This window comes from Argiope bruennichi, chromosome 4 (genome assembly GCF_947563725.1).
Source record: "Argiope bruennichi chromosome 4, qqArgBrue1.1, whole genome shotgun sequence".
NCBI lineage: Eukaryota > Metazoa > Arthropoda > Arachnida > Araneae > Araneidae > Argiope > Argiope bruennichi.
Window position 1 is genome coordinate 74,548,195 of NC_079154.1, and position 23,987 is coordinate 74,572,181.

Below are 23,987 nucleotides of genomic sequence, written 5' to 3' on the forward strand. Positions count from 1 at the left end.
CATAATTATTTTATATGTTTCTTATTTAATTATACTTATTTCACATTTTTAAACATTGAATTTTGTGGTTGATTTTTGTCTTTTGATCTGCTCTAGTGTTAAATATCGTGCCGAAAAACATTTTAGGCTTTCATTGTACTAACCGCCTGTGGCGACCAACTTGTACGCCATGATTGCTGATTTTTTTAGGTAATTAAACGATTGATGTGGAATGCATTTTTTAAAATTTTTAGTTTATTGGATATGAATTAAAAATAGAACTTTAACTGAATCATTCTGCCACAATTTATTTGGGGCGAGAATTAAAAGTGTATATATTATGAACTATAAGCGGAAGTGGGAATCCTATTTCGGAATTAATGATAAAAAAAATTAATATTAATTGTAATATTAGCAACAGCACACAATTGAATATTTTGATTGGTAAGTTTTAATTCCATAACAATAAAAAACCCAACTGAAGTGAGCACTTAAAAGAAACTTTTTTTCAAGCCAAATTTAACATTAAAAGCATCGCAACATTGTAAATTAAACTTGAAGATTTTATTAAAAGTAAAGAAAAAATGTATAGAACTGAAATCGCTATTATTAAAGAGATTTTTTTAGGTTTTAGGGTAATGTAAAAATCTTTTTGGGAATTTCATAATTTTGGAACTAACCTATTTCCAATAGATAAGTCATAGCTAGTATCCATAGTGATGTTTTAATCTATTTTCACTCTCATTAAAGCTTCCGATTAAAGTTTTTCAAATTATTTTACATCTTCTAATTGAATGAAGTGTTTGATATGGCGAGAAGCATTTATAATATAATAATTTTATTTAATTAGCGAAGTGTTGAATTAAGTGCAGATGTAAAATCTCTGGGTAAAGCAGTCTTTTGAAACTTTCATACATATATATGTTTACATTTCATTGCTTCTATTCTGTAATAAGTAATAAGAGCGATTTCAGTGCCACGTACATTAGTGTTTATATATATATATATATATATATATATATATATATATATATATCATTTTAATATTTTGAAAGCTTTATTTTCAACTTGCCGCCTTTGGCGACCAGTCGATTCGCCAGTATTAATGATTGCTAAAATATTCAATTAAATATTTTATGCAACTTGGTCTCTTAACAGCTTTTTCTGCAAAATATCTTTAAACTTCAGATTTTGATAGTTATATAATTCAGTCATACTATTATGTGATCCTTAAACAGTTCTGTTCATTTTACTATTTATCTCTCTCTTTAATTTTCTATCAGCGCCCATAAAATTTCATGAAGGTCGATGAAGTGGTCTAAAATCGCCAGTTTTTATAGAAGAGTGATAATCAACTTTCATAAATTAGTCAGTTTTAGTGATTGATTTAATTTATTGGAGTTCAACAATTTTTATTCAAAATATTGGTGTCTCAAGAATATTTTGTTAATTGTGATTCAAAGGGCAAAGGACCTACGTAAAAATTTAAAATTCATAATTCATCGGAGCATTTATTGACTTAAGGTACTTAAAATATAATTATTTAGTTCATTTTGTTAGCAGATGTATACCCCAAATTAGCTGTTGGGAGCTGATTAGAGTGATTACCCTATATATATTAAACTATGTTTGCCTTAAACTAAACTGTTTTATTGAATTAATAATATATATATTTTAAAAGATCAATCACCGAAAACTTTTTCTCCATTTACTTTTTATTATTTATTTTTAGTTTAATTCATTTTTTTAATTTGAACTTCTGTTAATGTCATGGAAACATGTTAATGAAAGCTAATTTTTCCCATTGGCGTGCTCGTCCATATTAAATGTTACTTTTATTTTGTGCGAAATGTATTGTTGAAAAATATAATTAAAATATTTCTTTAAAAATTTAAATTTAATTTAGAGATTATAGCATTGATGTCATTAAAACGACAAATTTTTGAGCTTTAATTTGATGTAAAAAAATAGTTTTTTGCTGTAATATTTTCGGAAGTTATAGCTGAAAAACGTTGAAGTTCACCTAATTTTTAATTAAAAATATAATTAAAAATTGAAAAAAAATCGCTCCGAAGTGCACATTTCCGGCCTCTAAGGTATACACATGCCGAATTTGGTAGTTGTAGGTCGAACGGTCTGGCCCGTAGAGCGCCAACACGCACACACACGCACACATTGAGCTTTATTATAAGTATAGATTAATCGATTTATTTTAGCAAATCGATTATGAAGTTTAGTGGCAACATCAGGTGATGAATTTCAGATGTATTAATGGCAAGATTCCATACTAATGATAGAAATGCTTTGTGAACACATTTAAGAGTATAAAAAATTATATGACAATTTTTTTTTAATGTGCCTTTATTAGTGTGCTGAAAATGTAATAATAATAATAATAATGAGAGCATTCACATAAAATTAAAAAAAAAGCTTGCGAAATTATTAAATTACAATGAATATTGTAAGAATATAAAAATTTCTAAATACTCATAAAAAGGTTGAAATATATTATACAAGTGATAAATTCCAATTTATTTTTATCAACGATTCAAGTTTTCATGAAGGTGTTTTGCTATTAATATTTATAATTTAAAATTGTCCTTTTAATGTATTAACTTTTTTCTAAAATATTAGCATATAAAGAGCTTACTTTATCTGGAACTTTAATCTAAAATAAAAACTATTACTAATGCCTAATTATACAAAAGGAAAAATAAAAACCCTTAAAAATAAGTATTCAAAAGTAGAAGCTGTAATTTCCGGAAGGACGGGTACTATGATATTTATAATCGATTAACTTGACTTAAAATGAGTTCAGTAACTTCGAAAAAGTATGGAAAGTCTCGAAAAACAAATAATATTGGAAATAAAGTTCAATCGATACTAATGGATTTCTCCACAGCGGCTGTTTTCGAAATATAAAACAGCTTCGGAAGAAGGCATAGCTTAGATAAGGATACAATAGGATGCAACTCTAATAATCACTAAGGAAAAAAGAATCATTTGGAAAACCAAATATTACGACTTACTATGGTAAATATGTTTAGTGTCAACTAATGCTATAGTTCAGAGGTTCCCATTGTTGGATCAACATCCTCTTTAAAAGAAGAAAAAAAATCAGCTGTACAATCTTTCTTTATAATTAATCATGCTGAATTGAAATAGTGTTTTATATTATATAATAATATACAACAATAGTTCAAATATTGTTGTATATTATATAATAATATACAACAATAATTCAAATATTGTTGTATATTATATAATAATATACAACAATAATTCAAATATTGTTGTATATTATCTAATAATATTCAACAATAATTCAAATATTGTTGTATATTATCTAATAATATTCAACAATAATTCAAATATTGTTGTATATTATCTAATAATATTCAACAATAATTCAAATATTGTTGTATATTATCTAATAATATTCAACAATAATTCAAATATTGTTGTATATTATCTAATAATATTCAACAATAATTCAAATATTGTTGTATATTATCTAATAATATTCAACAATAATTCAAATATTGTTGTATATTATCTGCTAGCCACCTCAGACGATCAACGTTCTCTGGGAATATTTATATTTGTTTTCCGATAAATCGTTTTGATATAACTTCATGCTCATAATTTTGTCAAATTGCTTGACATTTGTTAACAATTTTGCAGAATGTGTTATTTTAATCGTCTTATTTACCCTGTGTATCAAGTACATGAATGTTTCTAATGGACAATCTTATAAATCACAGGCTGTTAAAAACGTAAATTTCCTAATCTATCTTCTAAATTTTACGGTATTGTAACTTCACTTTTTTTTTCATCTGGTAAGCAACGCAAATATCTAATATAATCCTTCTTTCTTCATGTTTCAACAATGGAGGAAAATCAAACGATGAAGTATTTGGCGAAACAATAAGAAATAGTTTGAATTTCAGAGCAATAATGTAATAATGTTAAAAAATAAGATAAAAAAATATTTAAAAATTGCCAAAATTCAGCACGAATTTGCATTACTATTAAATTGGTATAATTACACAGTTTTTTTTTTTTAATTTTAATACTGTGTAACATTTAATTTTGTTTAGTGAAATTTCCTCGGAAAACAGGCAGAATTCAGCTTAATTATTAATTTATTAAAATTCTAATTAAAACAATCCCAACCTCCGAGGTACGTGTGTGTCAGATTTGATAACTCTAGGTCAAACAATCTGCTGTGTAGAAAGCTAATATATACACACATTCATTTTTATTAAACTCATAAACATAGTAATGATTAACATTTATATACGTATACCTATCTCAGAATCGCAAAGTAGATATAAAAATGATTATGAAAGATAGTAAAAGATTTCTTTATTAAATATGTAAAAGTAACGTATGATTCTGTGAAATCAGGCATGTCAGGGTTCAGATGCATGAATCGAAGTAGAAAGATACAATCTATATCTTCAAGATTTCTTTTTATCTAATAATTTTAAGAAACTAATTGAACAGTCTGTGAGCTTCATCGGTGGATTATTTGTAGTTGAACTGTTTAGCTCTTTTGGTATTCTTCAAAGGGAAATACAAATGTGAAGTAAACATGCTTGAATATCCTCCAAGAAGTCAACGTACATCATGTATAAAACATTTCCGACTTTTTCCGTAGACGTTTCATAGTTTCTTTGAAAATCCGACACTTCCCCTTTCCAAAAAGTTTTTGGTTCATACTAGGATTGCATAAAACGTATCTGATGAATTTTCCTACACATAGTAGCGATTCTAAGATGATGCCATTGTGCACAGTGGAAGGAGAAACATTAAGGGGAATGCCAGAATTTTTTATCTGTATTTACGACAACCAGTTGTTGAAAGCTGGCCGCCGAGTGAGTTGCTGTCATACGTATTCGTTGAAATTTTTAATTTCTCTCGTAAGTGATGAACGACCTGAGCAAAGATACTGAATAATTTTTATCCAAAGCTTGGCGAATCTCAAAGTGAAATGATTCCTAAGATTCGGCCAATATTTTGAGACGATTCTGTGGGAGCAATACAAATTAAGGAATAGCTTGATTTAAAAACATTCTGCACATCAATGAGTGTAATTAGTGTTCTGGCAGGACACAAATATCTCGGAAAGCAGCTATTGTTGTGATAAGAGAACGTCTGATTTAAAACATACTCTGACAGTACCTAAAGAGAATTATCAACAAATTCTCCTCTAATTTCATGATGCAGTTCAGCAAAAAATGATAATTGCATCACGGCAATGCTCTAGCAATTCGTCGCATTTGATTCAAAAGTTGTGGCGAAACATGGATTTCCAGTCATTTACTATGTCTCTTCTGTTCATACATAGCTCTTTGCAACATTTGGTTGTTTCCAAAATTCCAACAATATTCGAATGATTCTATTTTGAAATTGGAGACGAAATAACGCAGAATGCGATGACCGGAATTAGCACCATTCCAAAAGAACCCTACCATTTGGAAGAATGAGTGAGCTAAGTATATGGAGTTGCAACGAATCTATTTTGCCTAAGATCAGGTTCACATTCCTCTCATGCAAAAATGGGGAGGGGAGATGGTGGAAGATAAAAGATAGAACTGTTTTTATACAGTTCTTCTATACATTAAATAAGCCAAATGAGAACAGAATTACCCCAACGATTTTTTTAGAAAAGATAGGATGCTTGAAAAATGAGCAATGATAATTCTTACAAATTACTTACTTTGCACAAAAATTTGCTTACTTTACAAATTACTATAATTACTTACTTTGCATAACATTCATTTAATTGCGTGAATCTTGAATCGATTTCAATATCCCTAGTAAGGATAGACTTTCTACTTATATAATGGAAGTTCGAAGGAATAATATAAAAAAAACTGTAATATTGTGAGGAAGAGAGATAACAATAGGCAAAAAATTAAACCAACAGTTGATGATAGTTCGTGTGCTCTAAATGGTTATTCCCGAGTCTTCTTCATGAATTAAATAATATATTTCAAGTGAATAAATAAGTAACATTGTCATTGTTAGGACTTCTCTTATGTCTTTCTTAACAAATTTATAAATGAATATTGCTTGTGATAAAATATAAATGTATGGTTTTTAGATTAATGTTAAAAGTTACTCTTCTAACCATGGTTTTATATTTAATTATTTTAATATAAACGAAATAAAACGTCCATATATAATGAGAAAAGCATTTCAAAATAAAAACCTTTTCAAAACATTTTATAAGATAACCAGCTATATTATAAATCTAGGTGATTCTAGAACATGAATTGTACTTACTGTGAGATTTATTTTCAAAATCAAAATGGAACAAATGTTTTGAGAACAATTCGTTTTCTCATGCTCTAATATTTCTTTGTAATAATTGTTCTGTTTGTAGCAAGACATTTAACTGTGCAGTTAAATATAAATAAATTCTATAAGTTTTATAAAAATATCCAAACAAATCTTTGAGGAAGAATACTTTGCAACTTATAGTTAGTTCCTCGCCGTATATGCAAAATAATTTGAAGAATAAGAGAAATACAATTTAGTGTACATATTATTAAGAAATTAAATTTTTACAATTGAAATTTATTATTTCTCCACTGATTTTGTAATTTGGAAGTACTGATATTTTATTCCAACTGGAGTCATCAATGATTGTTATGGTATAAACTATTAAAATTCCGAAGAAAAATTCAATTCTAAATTATTTTTATTTAGTTTCGCAGAAGACATTTCTCAAATTTTCTTTGGAAAAATTCCAATTACCATTATTTTTTGTGGAAATATAGTAACGTAAGAATATATTTTTCATAAAATATTTCTCCTGGCACTAAATTTATTTTTGATAGAAAATCTGCATATGCTACTTTATTGATTGAGAAAGATAAATCCATTGTTTTATTGTTAAGTCGGTGCATTATTTCGTGGTATGAAGAACACGGTGAAACTGAAATAAAACTTACACCCATTTCTCAATAATGGTAATTAGATTACCTAGAATAAAATTCCCAGCTCAGAAAATTAAAACAATGGAAATAATAATAACTGAACATAATTTTAATTTGAATACATGTTACCTTTTAGCATATGAATTCCCACAAAGAGGTACTTATTTGTAACGAAGAGAAAATTAATTTTAAATTAAACGAAGTGGAAGAGATTTCCTGGCAACATCTTATGGAGTTTTCTGCAATTTTAGTCCAAAATGATGTATTTCCCTTTGAATATATATGTGAAAAACTTTTATATCGATGAATATTTGCTGTTTCAGAGTTTGTGATAAAAATCTTTTGTGTATTTTTGGGAGGAATATGTAAAATTCATCAGAAGAAAGTTGCAGAGTTAAATCATGGCGCATCATTATTTTTCTGCAACATTATTTTTCTACAAAATTCTTAGAATATAACAATTTAATACAGAAGCATTCAAATGAAATACACAATGGGGTAATTTTGTTTTAAAAGAATGCACTTTATAATATTTTTATCGATTCATTTTTATCTATGCATTCTAATTTCAAAAATAATTTTATATTAAATGCACAAAGGTTTGAAAATATTTAGTATCATATATAAACCATATATATATTTTACTTGTTGTATAGTACGTCAATTCGGAAGAGGTTTAATAAAATATCATATTCTAACTTACGATATTTTTGGTGTAATTTATAATATTGTCATGAACATTTTCTGTCCATAGCCGTTTAAAGCTGGAAAAGGAATAGATGTCTATCATTTGTCGGACACTTGTTTGCTCCATGGTGTCTGAAAGTTTATACATCGATCACTCTCTTTTTACTGCATGTATTTCGCTATTATGCACACTTCGTTTATAACTGAATTTCTTAAAGATATGCATTTCTGCCCATAAAGTTTGTTTATATAAGAGCAGGTATTTGCTGTATTAAGAGACAGTAAAATCTTGTTTCCACAATTGTCTGATCCTTGTTCCTATTGAACGTTGTCCTAAAGGTCTTTGCATTTGTATGTCCCTCAATATGGCGACAAGATTTTTGGAATCTTTGGCGCCAGATAATGGATAGCGATTCTCCAAATAAAAAAAAAGATTTATAAAAGGGCTTAATTAACAGATGAGATCGAAACTTTATAAAGAATGTTTCGTTTTATATTTGGTGACAGATACCAAAATAATTCCAAAATGGCGATGTAAGAAGCTATGATTGTAAAGTTACCATTTTTAAAAATATCCTTAGGTTATTCCGAATGAAGTCGTATCGATTGATATTTAATGGATTGAATCACATTAATAAAGTGGATTGGAAATATATTAAGAGGATGGAATATAAGACTATATTTACAATTTCCGCTAATACCGATTAGTATTCACATTTCGTGCCATACAACATTTATAAGTTTATAAAAATAATTCATAATTGATATTTTCTCCAAATAACATTGGAATCCAGGAGGATTGATATTTAAACTTTCAGTTGCTGTTTTTCAGTTTTTTTTTCTTCTCAAAAATTAATGGAACTCAGAATCTAAAAGAAATTTTAGTCCGCCAGTTATAGTCTAAAAGTATTCTAAAATTTGTATCCAATGTCAGTCTAAAAGTATTCTAGAATCTATATCCATTGTCTTGTCAGAATTCCTTTCAGGATGAAATGCATAAACAAATAAATAAAAGTATAGAACCAAATAAAATGTAACAGTGTTTGCATCCGTCTTTATTCATTAGAGAAAATTCTATATTTGAAAAATGAATTGAAACACGGGAAAGAAATAAAGTTGGAAAGGAAGCTATTAAGGCAAATGAATAATAAATCAAGAGCGAGATAAAAAGTAAGTAGCGAGCAATCTTCGAACAACAATAAAATCTAAGATTCCTCATTCTTATAAAAAATGAAAAAGAATAAAAAATGGTTGCATCTGATAAGAAAGTGAAATGGAATTTAGCCTTCCGTTAGCTGATTGATGGTAAATAATGACGGACACTTCATGCCGGGCTAAAACAGTAATAAAATATGAATTGTAAAAACTGTTATTGATTCGGACACTTAAAAAACTTTTAAAAACAAATTTGATTTCTGTAAAATCATGTCATAAATTCTTGTGAAGTTTCTATGATTTCGATTCAACAAGATTAAAAATTTTTGAATAGGAAGAATAATTACTGAGTTAGAAAGTGAATAATTATTTTCTATATAATCTTGATAAATCATTTGAATGCTACAGAACATTCTAGTGCCTTTGAAGAGCTACTTGAAGGATGTACATTTGGTACATTATGTAACATATATTTATTGGCTATATAAAAATTGGAGATGCGACATTTATTTATTATAAAATTATCTCATTTACAGTGTTGAAAAATTATTTCATTTACAGTGTGTGTGGATGTTTCTGTTAAGCTTTAATTAGTATGTGCTTTTATACTACTTATGCTTAATAGTATTCTTATTTACATTCTGATTATAAACAATAGTGTATAACTAATGCTTTGCTTATAATCTGAATATACGTAAATAATAATTAACAAGAAAACAATTACATTAAATTTTTATTTTAATATATTTATTTTACATTAATATTCTAATTAACAATTTCATATTTATTTTTATCAGTTTACAATTAATCATCTGTAGTAAAAATACAACTTTCGTCCATCTTTTTGTACACAACAAGGTAGGTTGGTACAAGGAAAATAAGTCATGCTCCTTTAGTGTATTTTAAAATATTTAACAGCCGGCGTCCTGGCATAGGGGTAGCGCGTCTTCCCCGTGATCTGGGCGTCCCGGGTTCGAGTCCCGGTTTGGGCATGGTTGTTCTTCTGTTGTTCTATCTGTGAGATGTGTGAATGTGCCCTCCTGTAAAAAGGGGTTGTGCAAGCGAATGAGTGATGCGTGAGTAGCAAAGTCGTACTCTTGGCCCTAGTTGGCGCTGCTATAAAAAATAAGAGACGTCCCCCTCAGGCTTAAATCGCTGTCTTCGTAACAGCGGGCTTGTCGGTGGCAAGTGCCATAAGAAACAAACAACAAACAAACAAACAAAATATTTAACACACACAGCAGAAATATATATTTTTTTGAGCAAGTGATACTTTTCATTTCATAGTTCAATATTAGCAATAATTAATAATAATTCTAATATAATTGAGGCTGCTGTGTTAATGGCAACTTCTTGGTTTTAAGGATGGAGAGTTCAATATTCCAAATTTTAAGATCTTATTCCACTTATCACGTTAAATCTGGCGTCGTGGTCAAATGTCGTTCTTAATAGCCCGGTGAATGTTTTGAAACGAAGGAGATGCCGCATTAGATGCCTTCCCCATCGTTTGATTACTTTTCAGAATTACAAAGACCAACATAAGATAGTCTAGAATTAGCTCAAAATGGAACGTTAACATATCTGCACTGAACGAGTCATGGAAAGCAATTTTATTTTTTTATATCTTATCATATATTCATATTTCATATCTGATGCTTTTGATTTTTGCATTTTACGTGTTCTTAAAGGATATTTAGAATCAATCGGAATTGATATTTCCAATGCCCTTAGGCTTTCCATCGCCAAATCATGCGCATGCACAACATCCACGCGGTTCATTAGATAGGTGGTTCGAAATTAGACTAGGTAGGTACAAGGTTACACCTTCCCCTTTATGCATGTTTAGGTAGTTTATCACTAGTATCTGAAGCTTCCATTTGCAAGTCACGCTTGTGTAACTGATGTGGAGCTCTGCAGATTGCCATTAATACCTTCGTTGCGGGAATAGTATAGAGTGCGAGTTATAGTTTCCATAGACTTGTAGTCAAGGTAACATATATGAGCCTCAGAGCAACTTAACTAACCTATAAATCTGTTGCCGTGGTGAATCTCGAAGCCACTTAGAACGATTTGCACAGATAGTTCAGATCGCGTTACTCTATCAACTGTGATGAATATTTAGCTTGGAGTAATGATTCATCTGTCGGCGTGTTGACAGAAGATTTAAGATGTCCCTGTAGTTGTTGTAAAGTTTCTAAAGCAATAGAGTATAGCTAATTAAAAGATGCAGAGATTGGTTAATAAGCTTCTTTTAATGAAACGCCTTATATAAATATATAGAAATAACTATAAGAATAATAATTAATAAAGAAAAATTCTGATATTTAAAAAAAAATTATCAAACTCTTTCACAAATAAAAGTAGCAATGCTTATAATATGAATTTAGTTTTTTTTTCTTTTTCTAATAAGATTTGGAATTTGTTATCAGAATTTAGATTTTATGAAGCCATGGATAAGATTTCTTTGTGTGTAACATTCTTAAGACTTTTAACTCTACCAACGAGATATCTCGCCTTTCAGATACTTCCAATTACAGCTTCCTGTGGGCTAAAATTTGTCTCTTATGTCAGTTTAGATGGGTTGAACTTTCTAATACATATCTGAAGAATACCTTTAAATTTTTCATTTATTTGCTTGTATAAAAAATGTCAACACACGAAAGAATTGATATTTGTCTTTGATAATTGATATCTCGTCGGTAGCGTTGAAAGTGTTAAGGGGATAGTGGATTCCGAGTGAATAAATATCGCAAAATATTCACTTAAAATTCTCCAAAATTCATTTTTTTTAAAGTACTCTAAATATATTTAAAAATCTTTTTAAACATAAAGACTGGTATTTTAAAATTATAAAATAATCTTAAAAAAGCATTTTGATTATTCCAAGCGAAACATTTTTTTTTTGTTATTTTTTGTCCTTATTTTCCCATACAAATATATTTGAAAGAAAACTGGATATAATTTTATTAATTCTAATTAAAAGAACATTTTTTTAGAAATTTCTTTAAGTACATTCACTAAATTTCATAATAATTTTGTGTTTTTCTAAAAAATTACTTATAATGGTCTAAAAGGACTTTAAACATAAAATTCATCGCCACTTTTCTTTTAAAAATTGGTTGAGATTTTTGTTATTAATTTTAAATAATTTCCTTGAAAAGTGTGACTCCTGGAACATTACGAAAATTGAGCAGCGTTTGGTTATGAAGTTATCAAAAATATAATTATTCCTCTGAACCCTTCAGATATTCACTTTATTGAAAAATTTATTTTATAATAATATATTTTAGTTGAATATAAGCATGCATTTTTAAAATAAAAAAAAATTCAGATTCGCGTCAAATTTTACAAATTTTCATGTCTACAGTTTGCTTTATATGTGTATACAGTTTTGTATCGATATGTGTGAAAATTTCAGTTATTCAATACTTTTCTTTCAAACAGTTGTTTCCAAAGCTATTGCCTCCAATTATTTTAAACTGGCTTTCATATATATGCAAATTTAGACCTCTATATACAAGCCCCGGTCTATTCGCTTTATCTCTTGACCACGTTAAACTGGAATTTAAATGTCACTTTGTTACTATTTCTTTCACCTGTATTCGAGTTAAATGGTAATCCTGCTATTTCACTGATGTATTAAATTCTATACGATATTACCCATCAATGTCGTATACTTCAGCTATTTCACTGTTGCATTATTACATGGTATCAAGCTTTTGATTTATGTTGCATAATTTGCTGTGATTAACTATTATCCATTTCACTGAAAATCCATTAGAGCGAGTGTAACACTGTAGCAAAATATTGAATATCACTCCAGGAAATCGCTTAATAATTGGAAATTGAAGTTCATTTTATGAAGAAATTTTATAAGTATAAATAAAATGAAGGATACAAAACATATTGCATGAAAAACATTTTTGTTTGATACACAGTTTCACGCAGGAAACTCTGTTGCACAATATTGTATAATATTGCGTGATATATTATTCGTTAATTATGAGTATTATATATTATTCCAAAAATTATCTAATATAATACAATAAATATTGCACAAAATATGTATGCAACTACTCTATTAGCTCAAGATATTGCACGATATTTCCTTGATGTTCGATATTTTGAATACTGGTCAGTATCGTGTAGGTATCATAACAATATTGTTGGGCATTTTGTACTAATAGAGTAGAGACAAGCATACTAATCAAGAATGCTGAAACATACAAAATGTAATATAAATAATTTACAAATCTATTTATAATGTGTATTTTAAAAGTCTTAATTTATATTGCATAAAATGATATTCATAATCTCTGAACAGCATACAGTTTCGGATAGCATTGAGTTTTAAATATTTTCTACATACTAAACTTTAATTCAGATATTATTTTATATGAATATCTTTCATGTTTATTCCAATTCGCTAACATGAAATGTTGTAATTCAAACGCTGAATAAGGCGAAGACTAAGTACATTTTAAAAACTTTTGATTTACGCTGCATAACTTGACTAACATAGCCATCCTTTGTATTCTCTAAAGATCGATGAATAACAACTGTAACTTTTTAAGAAACAAAGCTAGAAACTTTCATAAACCTTTTACGTAAATCATACACTTTTAAGAGTAACTTTCCTCTTTAGAGAATACATGGTGTTTAAAATCAGCTATCTTCTTCAATCGATATCTCAAAGTCATATTAGTGCTGAGCTATTTAAAATCCTGTACGGTTATTCGTTTCCTTAAGAAATGATTCAGTGATGTTAAAGGAGAGAAAGATTACCCAGTGGATCTTAAAATAGCTTCACTTCGTCAAAGATGTCATGCAGGATTCGATCTAAGAGAGTTCATTGCACAGAAGTTTAAATATTAGAAGTGGACCGTGTAGACGAGATTTACCTGGAGCCATTAAATTCCCCTGGAATCAGGTATGTTTGGCGATTTTGGAATGCGCTGTCAATAGGGGACTTTCATTAATATTCTGGGTTGAGAATGCCCCTCTTCAGTTAATCTGTGGTTTTGAGGTCTTTTCCCAGAGAGATGAGACGATGAATTGGTGCCCTTTTACGAATTGTTTGATTTCATTAAATTTCGTATAGCGTTGCCACTTACGAATTCGAAATTCAAGTGTTAAAAGTACATAATAGAGTATAGTGAAAAATTAGTCAACTATTTTTGATTTTTATAAATATTTCCTATAGATAATAAAGGTGGGTTTGCATTCGGCGAGTTATAAGATGGCTAGTAGGCAGAGCATGAGTATAAAGGCTAAAAAACTGTCCAGTCCATGGCAAGTATTTGTCTCAACGGCATAGCAACATGCCGCTGTACTGTATTATTTTCTTACTGCAAACGCATTTGTAGAATTTGGCGTTTTTTTTTTTTTTTTTTTTGGCTTGAAAAAATCGATTACTTATTATAGATTAATTCCGTGATTTTTTGCTCTTTGTTCTTTCTGATGCGAGGTTGTGTGTGTGTGTGTGCTTTTTTTTCCATTTTATTTGCCATTTTTTTTCTATAGTTTTTCAAATTTAGGTATATTGACCGTTTTTTTAACACCATTCTTTGCTTATATATCCTTTTACTACGATACGCAGGGAAAAAGAAGAATTCAAGGACGCCAAGACAGCAGTTTATAGCCAAGCATGGAATGCCTGAATCTATCTTATGAAATTGTTGCAAACATAAATAAGTCCCCTTCTATGCATGCGCTGCCACTGGCCGTCTTATAACAGGCCGATTGTAAACCCACCTTAATATTATTTAGATACAATGAAGTTACTTATATTCATTTCAGCGAATATTTTCATGATACTTTAGCGTATAGTTTTCAGCTTTTAAAAAGAATCTTCTTCTTTCAGTAGAAAAATATTTAATAACTGATTGTCCATTTAGTTTTGAATTACAAATCCTAACTTCAAAGATTATAAAACTTTTCTTTTTAATTAAACTATCTTTATAAAAACCTTTTTTTTTTAATGAATCAAGAAAAAATTTAAAAACCTTTTTAGAAATCATTCGAACTGAAAAGTGGCAATAATGAGAATATTTTCCCTTTTCATGGAAATTAATCATCTAATTTGAGAAGTATTTCTAAAAACAGAAATGCTTCTCAGTTCTGTAATATAATTTTTCTTTTGAGTTTTCTTTTAATCAGCCATTTAAAAGACTGAAAGCAAATAATAATAATATTAACAAACATATTTGTAAATGAAACTTTATATACAACAAACATTTTACATCAGAAAATGTTAAGATTTATTAGAATACAATATAAAAATTTGAGTCACATTTTTTTTTTTTTTTTACATTAGAACTGGTGGAATTTAATTTAGTGATTTGACTCATGCTTTGTATTAAAAAGTAGATAAGTTTGTTCTAATAATATTTATTTATGTAACTATTTTGAAAATAAGATGAAGGAAGAATTTACTGAAACTGATGTTGAAATTATGGCATTCTATAATTCATAAATTATCGTTAAATTTAAAAATATCTAATTTATAATGAAACAAGTTTCGCATCAAAATTTACAAGTGCCTATAACCAATTATTTATTAATTCTAAAACTGTCTAAAAAATAAGCGTTAAATTAATGAATAAATATATATTTTTATTGACACCAAGAAATTTTTCTTTTGTTCATTTATTCATTTAAAATTAACTGTTTTCAAACTTTTACAGATTTCAAATCACTTTATAGGAAAAGATATGTGCACATTTAAAGCGCAGTCGCTCTTCACTGCAATTACTCGTATTCTTCTGATAAGGCATGCCAATATTATTATACTAGATACTGAATAATCCAGATTAAATAAGTATCACTTCCCTAGGGTTGTCTACAAATCCGAACTTCGCACTCTCACAGCAAATCTGATAAGCGATACATTGATAAATTCATAATAAATCCATCAAAAGGGTTACGACCAATTGTTTATAGAAGGGAAATAAGTTATCTGAAACATGAAAATTAGTTTTCAATAGCAACAATGAAAGAATACAAATAAATAAAAGATTCAAATCGTTATTCAAATCTTTTCAATCGTTCATTCAATATATAGTGTTTTACTTCTGTATAACAGTTGAAGGTTGTATTTTTTTAACAGTTGAAGGTTGTATTAATAAATATTTTTAAGAGACATAAATGTTGAGAAATAAATATTTTGTAGAAATTTATTTTAATGCTTTAGAACACATTTATATCTTAATAATGGAGTTTGAGATGAAATTAAAAAGTATTTAAAAACTTCTACGCGTATACAAAATATTTACAACCACAAGAATCAAATATGAAATGGAAAGAAAAAAAATGTATGTAAAGTTTCATTGTGTTGAAACATTTGTATATATTATGTATTTCATTTTTAGATATATTATTTATTCCATTTTAATTTAATGTAGTATCAACCGCTGCCGATTTCGATGAATGTTTTTAGCTCAGTATGCATTATTATACTTGTTCCAATTAAATTTAATTTTCCCAAATTATCAACAGAACTATAGTTGTGGAAAATATGAGAGAAAGAATAAAATTGGATGGAAATAATTTAGAAACTGAATTTATTTTATACGACTGAACTAATATATATATGTATATAATATGTGTGTGTATATATATATATATATATATATATATATATATATTTATAGGTACATGTGTGTGTAGTAGCAATATACACCTATTTAATATTTTACATATATATGCATATTAAAAATATTTATTAATTTAAAAAATAGAACATACAAAAATGAATGTAATTCTGTATTGCCCTAAATACTTATTTTTTTCATTTAATAATGCAAACTAAAGAAATGTGATTTTAGAGTGCATGGCCGAAACGAGAATTGCTTGACCAATAATTATTATTGCCGCTGAACAAAGTTTCAAAAGATTGCATATCTTTGTCAATCGTTTTTCGCTACTTATCTTGTCACGAATAACTCAAATTTGCAGTAAGCGAAAACTACATGATGATCGTATTATTTATAGTACAATAGTAATCTGAAATTTTCTTTTTGTAATTAAATCAATGTATATATTTGGATGAAATAACTGAAACTGAGCCTCATTAATCGATCATATGTGAATTAAAAAATAATTATCTTCATAACTATATAACCATATGATTCATAATAATTATTTCTGATAGTAATATTCTTTTTATGAAAGAATAAAAGTAACTGATATCTTTAAACTTAATTTAAAATTTATTCCGAATATTCAGTTTTGTGCTTGAAAAATTTATTATCCGCAAATGGACGACCAGCTGCTCACCATCTATATTAAAAGTGTTCTTTTAGAAATATCGCCCATCTTTGTCGAATCTAATTTAAATTATACCTCCGCAGTAAATATATACAATTTTGTTTAATTAATTATGGACACTTCACGGTGAAATCAGTTCAGTTGTTAAACTGGTAGCTATGGTAGGATTTTATTTTGCAATATGTCTCAAAAATTAAAAGCGGAGAGTGAAATAAAAACATGCGAAATTTCTTGACATATCTAGATATTAACATAGATAGATAGATAGACATAGATAGATTAACGTTGATGCGGCTTCCATTGATAAAAATAATAAATTATAATGTTTCATCTTCTGGATAGAGCTATATTTGTTCCATTTTTCTTATCACTCGCTTTGCGAATGACAGAAGGGTTGTCGTACTTTTGATGTTCAGCATAGAACCAATGTCATTACTTGAACAATCCCAAATTTAACAGCGTTTGGTAATTGACAATCTACTCGACAGAGTATCAAATCTGTTTTAAAATTTTATAGCAAAGTAAAAAAAAAAAAAAAATAACTAATTCTGCGAAGAAAAGAATCAAGATCTTAATAGTCAGAATCTAAATCTCATGGTTGTTCTTGTCCCCATTCTTTTGTTTCCTTGTATTCTCAAGTCACTTAAATCGATTACATAAATAGCCTTCGATAATCGAAACGTGTGAATTGTCTTCTTTAAGTGAAGTTACAACAACTTGAAAGGATGGACAATGTTCTTTATCAGTTCTCAAAGTAATTAACGGAAAGGTTCGCAACTTAATTTAAAATGCTAATGTCTGAACGGAATTTAAGCTCATTGTTGTCCACGCGAGGAGACAACAAAGGAGATGGAACATGGAAGAAGAATGCATTTTCTGCATAAATGAATTCCGTTTTTTTATTCGTTCTCTTCTTTTGATGTTTGCGCTTATTTGCATATAAGAGTTTGGAGTTAGATAAAAAGAGGATTCTTTTTAGAAGAAACCGGAAATCACTCTCGATTAAAGACAGATAGAGTAAATATTGATCTTTCTAACACAATTTGGGTAAATTCTTAGCAGTACTGGAAACGTAAAAGCTGTACTATTTTTAGAATTTTATCGTGTTTGCATTTCGTAGAAAACAACAAAATTATTTGATTTAAACTCTTTCAAACTGAACTTCTTTTATTTCTTTTGCTTATTTAGATTTCCGAATATCTGTTTGAAATTCAGCTCAATTTAGTAGTTTAATTGGTGAATAAAATATTTGCATTTGATTGCAAAGCACGGTGCAATGGAATTTATTCCATTGCCAACTTAAGAGGAGAAGGTGCATAATTTTGTGTAACAGCAATGGGCATGTAAAATATGTCCACAAATATGATTTCCAGGATTGAAAGGTCACATTTTCGAATAATTTTGTACAGAGAATTTATGCTTCTTGTATCATTATTGTTTGAGGATATTAGATGATATCTAATAGCTAAATGTATTCTATTTCTTTCTAAAACAAACTTTACATGTATTCTTCTGTATTTATTTCATTCTACATTATTCATTTTTGAGTTAAATATATGTTAAAATAAAATGGCCTACATTATTTCTGTACTATGTCTACGATTTTGTGTCTGAAATTTTGTAAGGCATTAAGGATATCGAATAAATTAGTAAGGATATCTTAAAATACCCAGTGTTAATAGAGTTATGGGGTGAAAATCTTTAGAATACATATTTTGTTGAAGAATATTTTATGTTTAAATTGCGCTGAATTTTAATTATCTTTTAAAAATAAAGTTAAATTTTGTATTGCCTAAATTGTGCACTAATAGTTTTGAAAATATTGCATGATAGTGCATACATTTCTCGCATATATTTTATACGAAAAAGAAAGATAACGAATAAAGCAAAAAAAAAAAAGTTCAAAAATTTAACATAAATTTCTTTGTATTTGTATAAAATAAATCATTTATAGAACTTTGTTACTAATATTAACATAGTAAGTATTAAGAGAAATTTAATTATCTTATCTAAGTTATATATTAAATAAAAAATTAATATTTGCTTACAAATTTTTTGTTACTTTAAAAATTTTACATTTGAAATAAATGCTTACAGAACTTTCTTTTTTTAAGCAATTACAATTTTGAGTAAATAGATTTTAATTTTATTATAAAAATGCTTTAGTTTGTGAAAATGTTACTGACATCATTTTTATATAACAATCCATGGTAATATTTATTTCTATTAAATTATTTATTGCATTTGGAATGCATTTAAATTTATATTAGGAATAGTTTGGTACTGAAAATTTTTACCAAATTTTAAATAAAGGTTCATTTTTCAATAATCATGTATTTTATATAAAAAAAATACGAATGTCTAGTCAGTTAATTTCGTACATTAAAAATTTATATCAGAAAAAATGAAATTTATAATTTAAAAATCATATTTAAAATAAATACTTTTAAGATTAGCATATATATTTTGAAATTTTAAATACAAATTCTAGATGTTAATTCAAATTTTAAATTTTAATTCTACAATCATTAATGTCCTGCATCATGAATATCATTTAATTACTTCCATTTCTTTTTTATTTTATATTACTTCTAAATACGTAATATATTTCAAAAGTATATTGAAGAAAGATAATTTTTCATGCAAATACTATTTACTATAAACATTTGATAAATATATAAAGTACTTTGGGGAGAAAAAAACACATTTTTAATTACGACGTTGCAATTTATGCGCTGAAAGAAGTTCGGGAAAGATTTGTTTTCGAAATGAAGTGGAGTATGGCTTTTTTTTGTATAATAAATTAGGTCTAAGTACCCGCTCATATTTTATTCTTAAACGATATTAAGTTCGGAGGATTTAGTGTTCTGTTTTGTACTGCCTCTGATGTAAATATTCAGTCTGTTTAACTTGTTTATTTTTCTCTCTAATTTATAGGCTTCGATCCAAAAATTCCTGGTTATCCAAGGTATTATATGGATGTAAATGAAGACGAAGGAATTTATAACTTGCATATTAAAAGCGTCAATTTTCAAGACGAAGGAGAGTTTCAGTGCCAGGTAAAGGAGTTAATAATTAATTTCTGATGGTTGTTTCTAATTTATGCATAGCTTATAGATTTTTATTGGAAAGTTTAACGAGTTCTGTTTTAAATGAACTTCTGACACAGTAGCAACAAATATAATATTTTTAGCTATGCAAAAAAAGCATTGCATGTCAATATGTTAACTGGCATTTGCATGGCAAATCTTTATTGTAGGGTTGTTGCTTTTTTTTTCAAAATGAGCTAATATATTTAAATGCCTATTGAAGAAAGTGTAAAATGATATGCTTAATGCTTAATATTGGCACATAAAATGCATATGGATAATTGATGGTGATATCATGGTATAATATAATAATAATATGGTATAATATAATAATAATAATGATATAAAAGATTTGATTCAGTTAAAATATAAACTTTGCTAAAATATTAAAAATTTTATGAAATATTTATATTTTTAGGAGCATTGCTTAAATAGTAGATATTTTGTGTTAAATGCAAGAATTAAGGTTTCTATAACAATTTTAATCTTTTTCAAATTGGCTGCTTCAGCAAAGTATTGTTTACTAATGAAATTTAAAAGTATCTGTTGGTGGCACTAGCAGATGATTTATATGGTAATACTTATAGGCTTGTATATTACTTGAAAGTAGTTCTAGATGTGCTTGATGAAAAATACCGTCTAAAGTGACAGATTTAAAATTATCAAATTCGCTAGGTAGTTATTTCTTGGGCACTATTAGCTTACTTGCAAAAAAGTTGTCCCGAATTCAAACTACATTTTTAATTAGAAATTTATTGACATATTAATTACTTCAAATCATATTATTGCAAAAGTAATTAAAATTGAAGGTTTAAATTTCAAAAACAGTCTTTTTTATTGATATTACTTATTTTCCTCTTTTTCACAATTTCTCAAGATAATATTTAATCATATTTCGCAGCAATACTTTTCATTGTATTAATAATACAATGAAAAGTTAATTTAAAGTTTTGGGTAATATATGCTATAATAAAATTGTATTTTTGTGTGTTCTCTTTCATTGCTACAAAGTTTTGTTGTTGAAGTCCGAATTCTTTATTTTGCTTTCAATAGCGGTGTCGCAACCGTGCAATTAAAACTTCATTTTCTTGCTGAGATCATTTCGTCCTTTTACCAGATTCCCACCTTTTGAAATGAATTGCATTTCTAAGAAATGCAATAAAATTTTCGGCCTTATATCAAACTTAAATGAATATTATTTAAATATTTGCATTTGCATTTAAGAGTGTGAGTTTATTCTTGCGAAAGCTCTTCAATCGTTCGAGAGTTATGCTTATTTGGTGACAAGATCTTGCCTTTGGGGCAGGAGGTTTCAAGGTTCGAAATCCAATTCCACCAGTAATATAACGTGCTCGTGAATTTGTAGTTGTATCTAGAGAAGTGGGTTTTATTTTCACAATATAATTCCTCTATCACCAAGAGATCAGCGGTTGCTTGCCATTAAAATCTTATTCTGGGAGCAGGAGTAATTGATGGTTTCAAGACTAGAAGTCCGATTCCACTACCAATTTGAGAAGTACATGAATTTGGAATTCTTATTTAAAGAAATAGGTTTTATTTTCATAAAACTATTCTTGTACTTCCAAGAATGTTGTTGACTTCGTGGCAAGATGATCTTAGTTGGGATCAAAGAAGTTGGAAACTCAGTTGGAAGCACAGTTCTACCAACAATCTAGGGAAAAAAGACAATTTTATGCATTCTTAACCTGATATTGATATCTAATGAAGTTTTGAGAAAGGGAATGTCATAGACATTATTTGCAGATCGGTTTTTCTTAGACGTAGTCCTCATCTAAGCTCTGTTTTTTTATGCGCTCCTACACAAAAACAATGTGAATATTAAATAGAATTCGTCTGTGCATCTCTAAAAGAGAACGATTGAACTGAGCATTTTACTCCATTGATTTACTGTATTTCTCAAGAAATTTTTATTAAATTATTGAAAAAAATCGTTAAAAATGTCACTATAGCAAATATTATAATGCTTCTGTAGTCTGAATAATATGTTGTCTGCTATGTCACATATATTTTATAATGAAATAATTCCTTTCCCATCTATAGTTAAAAGAAACGACAGGATTAAATACTAAGAGATTTACAGGCGATGCAAGATTCGGTACTCCTATCTCCTCCAAACTTTAAAATATATATATATTTATTGATATTAATTTCCATATAAATAGATTATAAATATTCCATATTATGTCAAGCAGCAATATTAAAGCATTTAATTGAGGTTTTATTAAAATGAGCTCTTTTCAATATGTATCTCGTATAGAAAATTAAATTTTCATAAACATAAGCTTTTAGAATAAAATTATGAAAAATATAATTTTTTTAACAATACTAATTTAATAAATAATTAAATAGAAGCTATGAATCAGTGACGTGGATCTAAATGTAACTAAGCTATTTTAAAAATAATTTCTTCACTTCGACTCCCCAGTTCAATTTCGGAGTTTCAAATTGCTAAAGAGACATTTTTAATATATCTCTTTATCATATCAATGAATAAGATAAAGTTTGATATAATGATATTGAAGGAAGTTAAATATTGGTATCTTGATATATGGAAAAATCAAAATTGATATTGTTTTTCCCCCTCGAAATAACAATAAAGGTGTAAGATTCTTTTTTCTTGGAGAGAATTTCTTTTTTAAAGGAACATTAAAGAGTTTACTGGTTTTTAATATAAAATTTAACTTCCAAATACATGAGAGAAGGCATAAATATTAAATTAGGATATTCCTATAAGGACCCTACTTAAACTAGACTTCTCTTGTTTACATTGGAAATCACATTTGGAAAATCGAATGACCAGCTACTATGCACATTAAAATGAGATTTGTCGTAATTCCAATTTTAACCCCTTTACATCGCGTCTAATGAACTTATCGATCACTTGCTGTTACTAAATAAGTAAGGAAAAGGACTAGATGTAAAGCAATATTTATACAATAATAGATGATTTTAAAGATAAATAAACTTGAAAGGACTATTTAAAATTTGAATTCTAATTAATCTTCAATCCGTTCAAACTTCAGACATTCTTTCATTTCGAAATTACCAATTACAGAATTGAAACTGAATAAATTGATCAGTAAGATAGAAAAACAATTAAAATATATGTGAGAGCTGAATCAAATTAATAACCAATCAGATTTTTTAAAAGAAATTTTTCAATCTATATTTTAGTTATAACTATTTTTTACCTGGTGAAACTGCCATGTTTGAACCGAGATTGAAATTCCAAATATTTTATTGTAAAAAAATAAGGGCAATTTGATGTAGATAAGCACCCAAAAAACATGCAATTTATAGATAAAACGGTGCAGCATGAAGATTTAAAAAATGATACTTCTTAGTTTAGTTGTAGTAAGCGTCAATTTAATCTTTCATTTAAGCTTTCGTCAATGGGTTCTCCGAGTTTGATGGCAACTCGTTGAAAAAGGTTAATTATTTCATACAAATTAATGGGTTCACGCAGGTTAAATTTTATTTTGTATGAAAACTATTGCTCAATAGTATGCTTAAAACAAATTTTAAAAATTAAAAAAAAAAAACATTTACGATAAATAAGTTTATTAAAACGATAATGTTTTTAATTTTCAGATGATGTAAAAATAATTTCTGTAATTTCGATTTTTATCTTGAAAAAATACCAAAATTTCGATTAATTCTTAATTTATTAATATTCTAACTAAACTTTCAAAACAGTTTCCCCGTGGCGCGCATTTTTAGTGTCCAAAATATGTATGAACCAAGTGTGGTAGCCCTAAATCAAACGGCTTAACCTGTGGAGCAACAATACATGACATATGATGTATTAATCTTTATTATAAGTAAAGATAATGATGAA

General features: G+C 27.8%; 1 protein-coding gene across 1 annotated transcript in view; it reads left to right on the forward strand.

Moving 5' to 3' along the window:
* LOC129966074 (nephrin-like) overlaps positions 1 to 23,987 on the forward strand; it is a 679,668-nt gene that overhangs the window by 217,252 nt on the left and 438,429 nt on the right. The window contains exon 3 of the mRNA XM_056080443.1: positions 19,977 to 20,098. Within this exon, the coding sequence (XP_055936418.1) occupies positions 19,977 to 20,098 (122 nt within the window). The remainder of the gene's footprint in view (positions 1 to 19,976; positions 20,099 to 23,987) is intronic.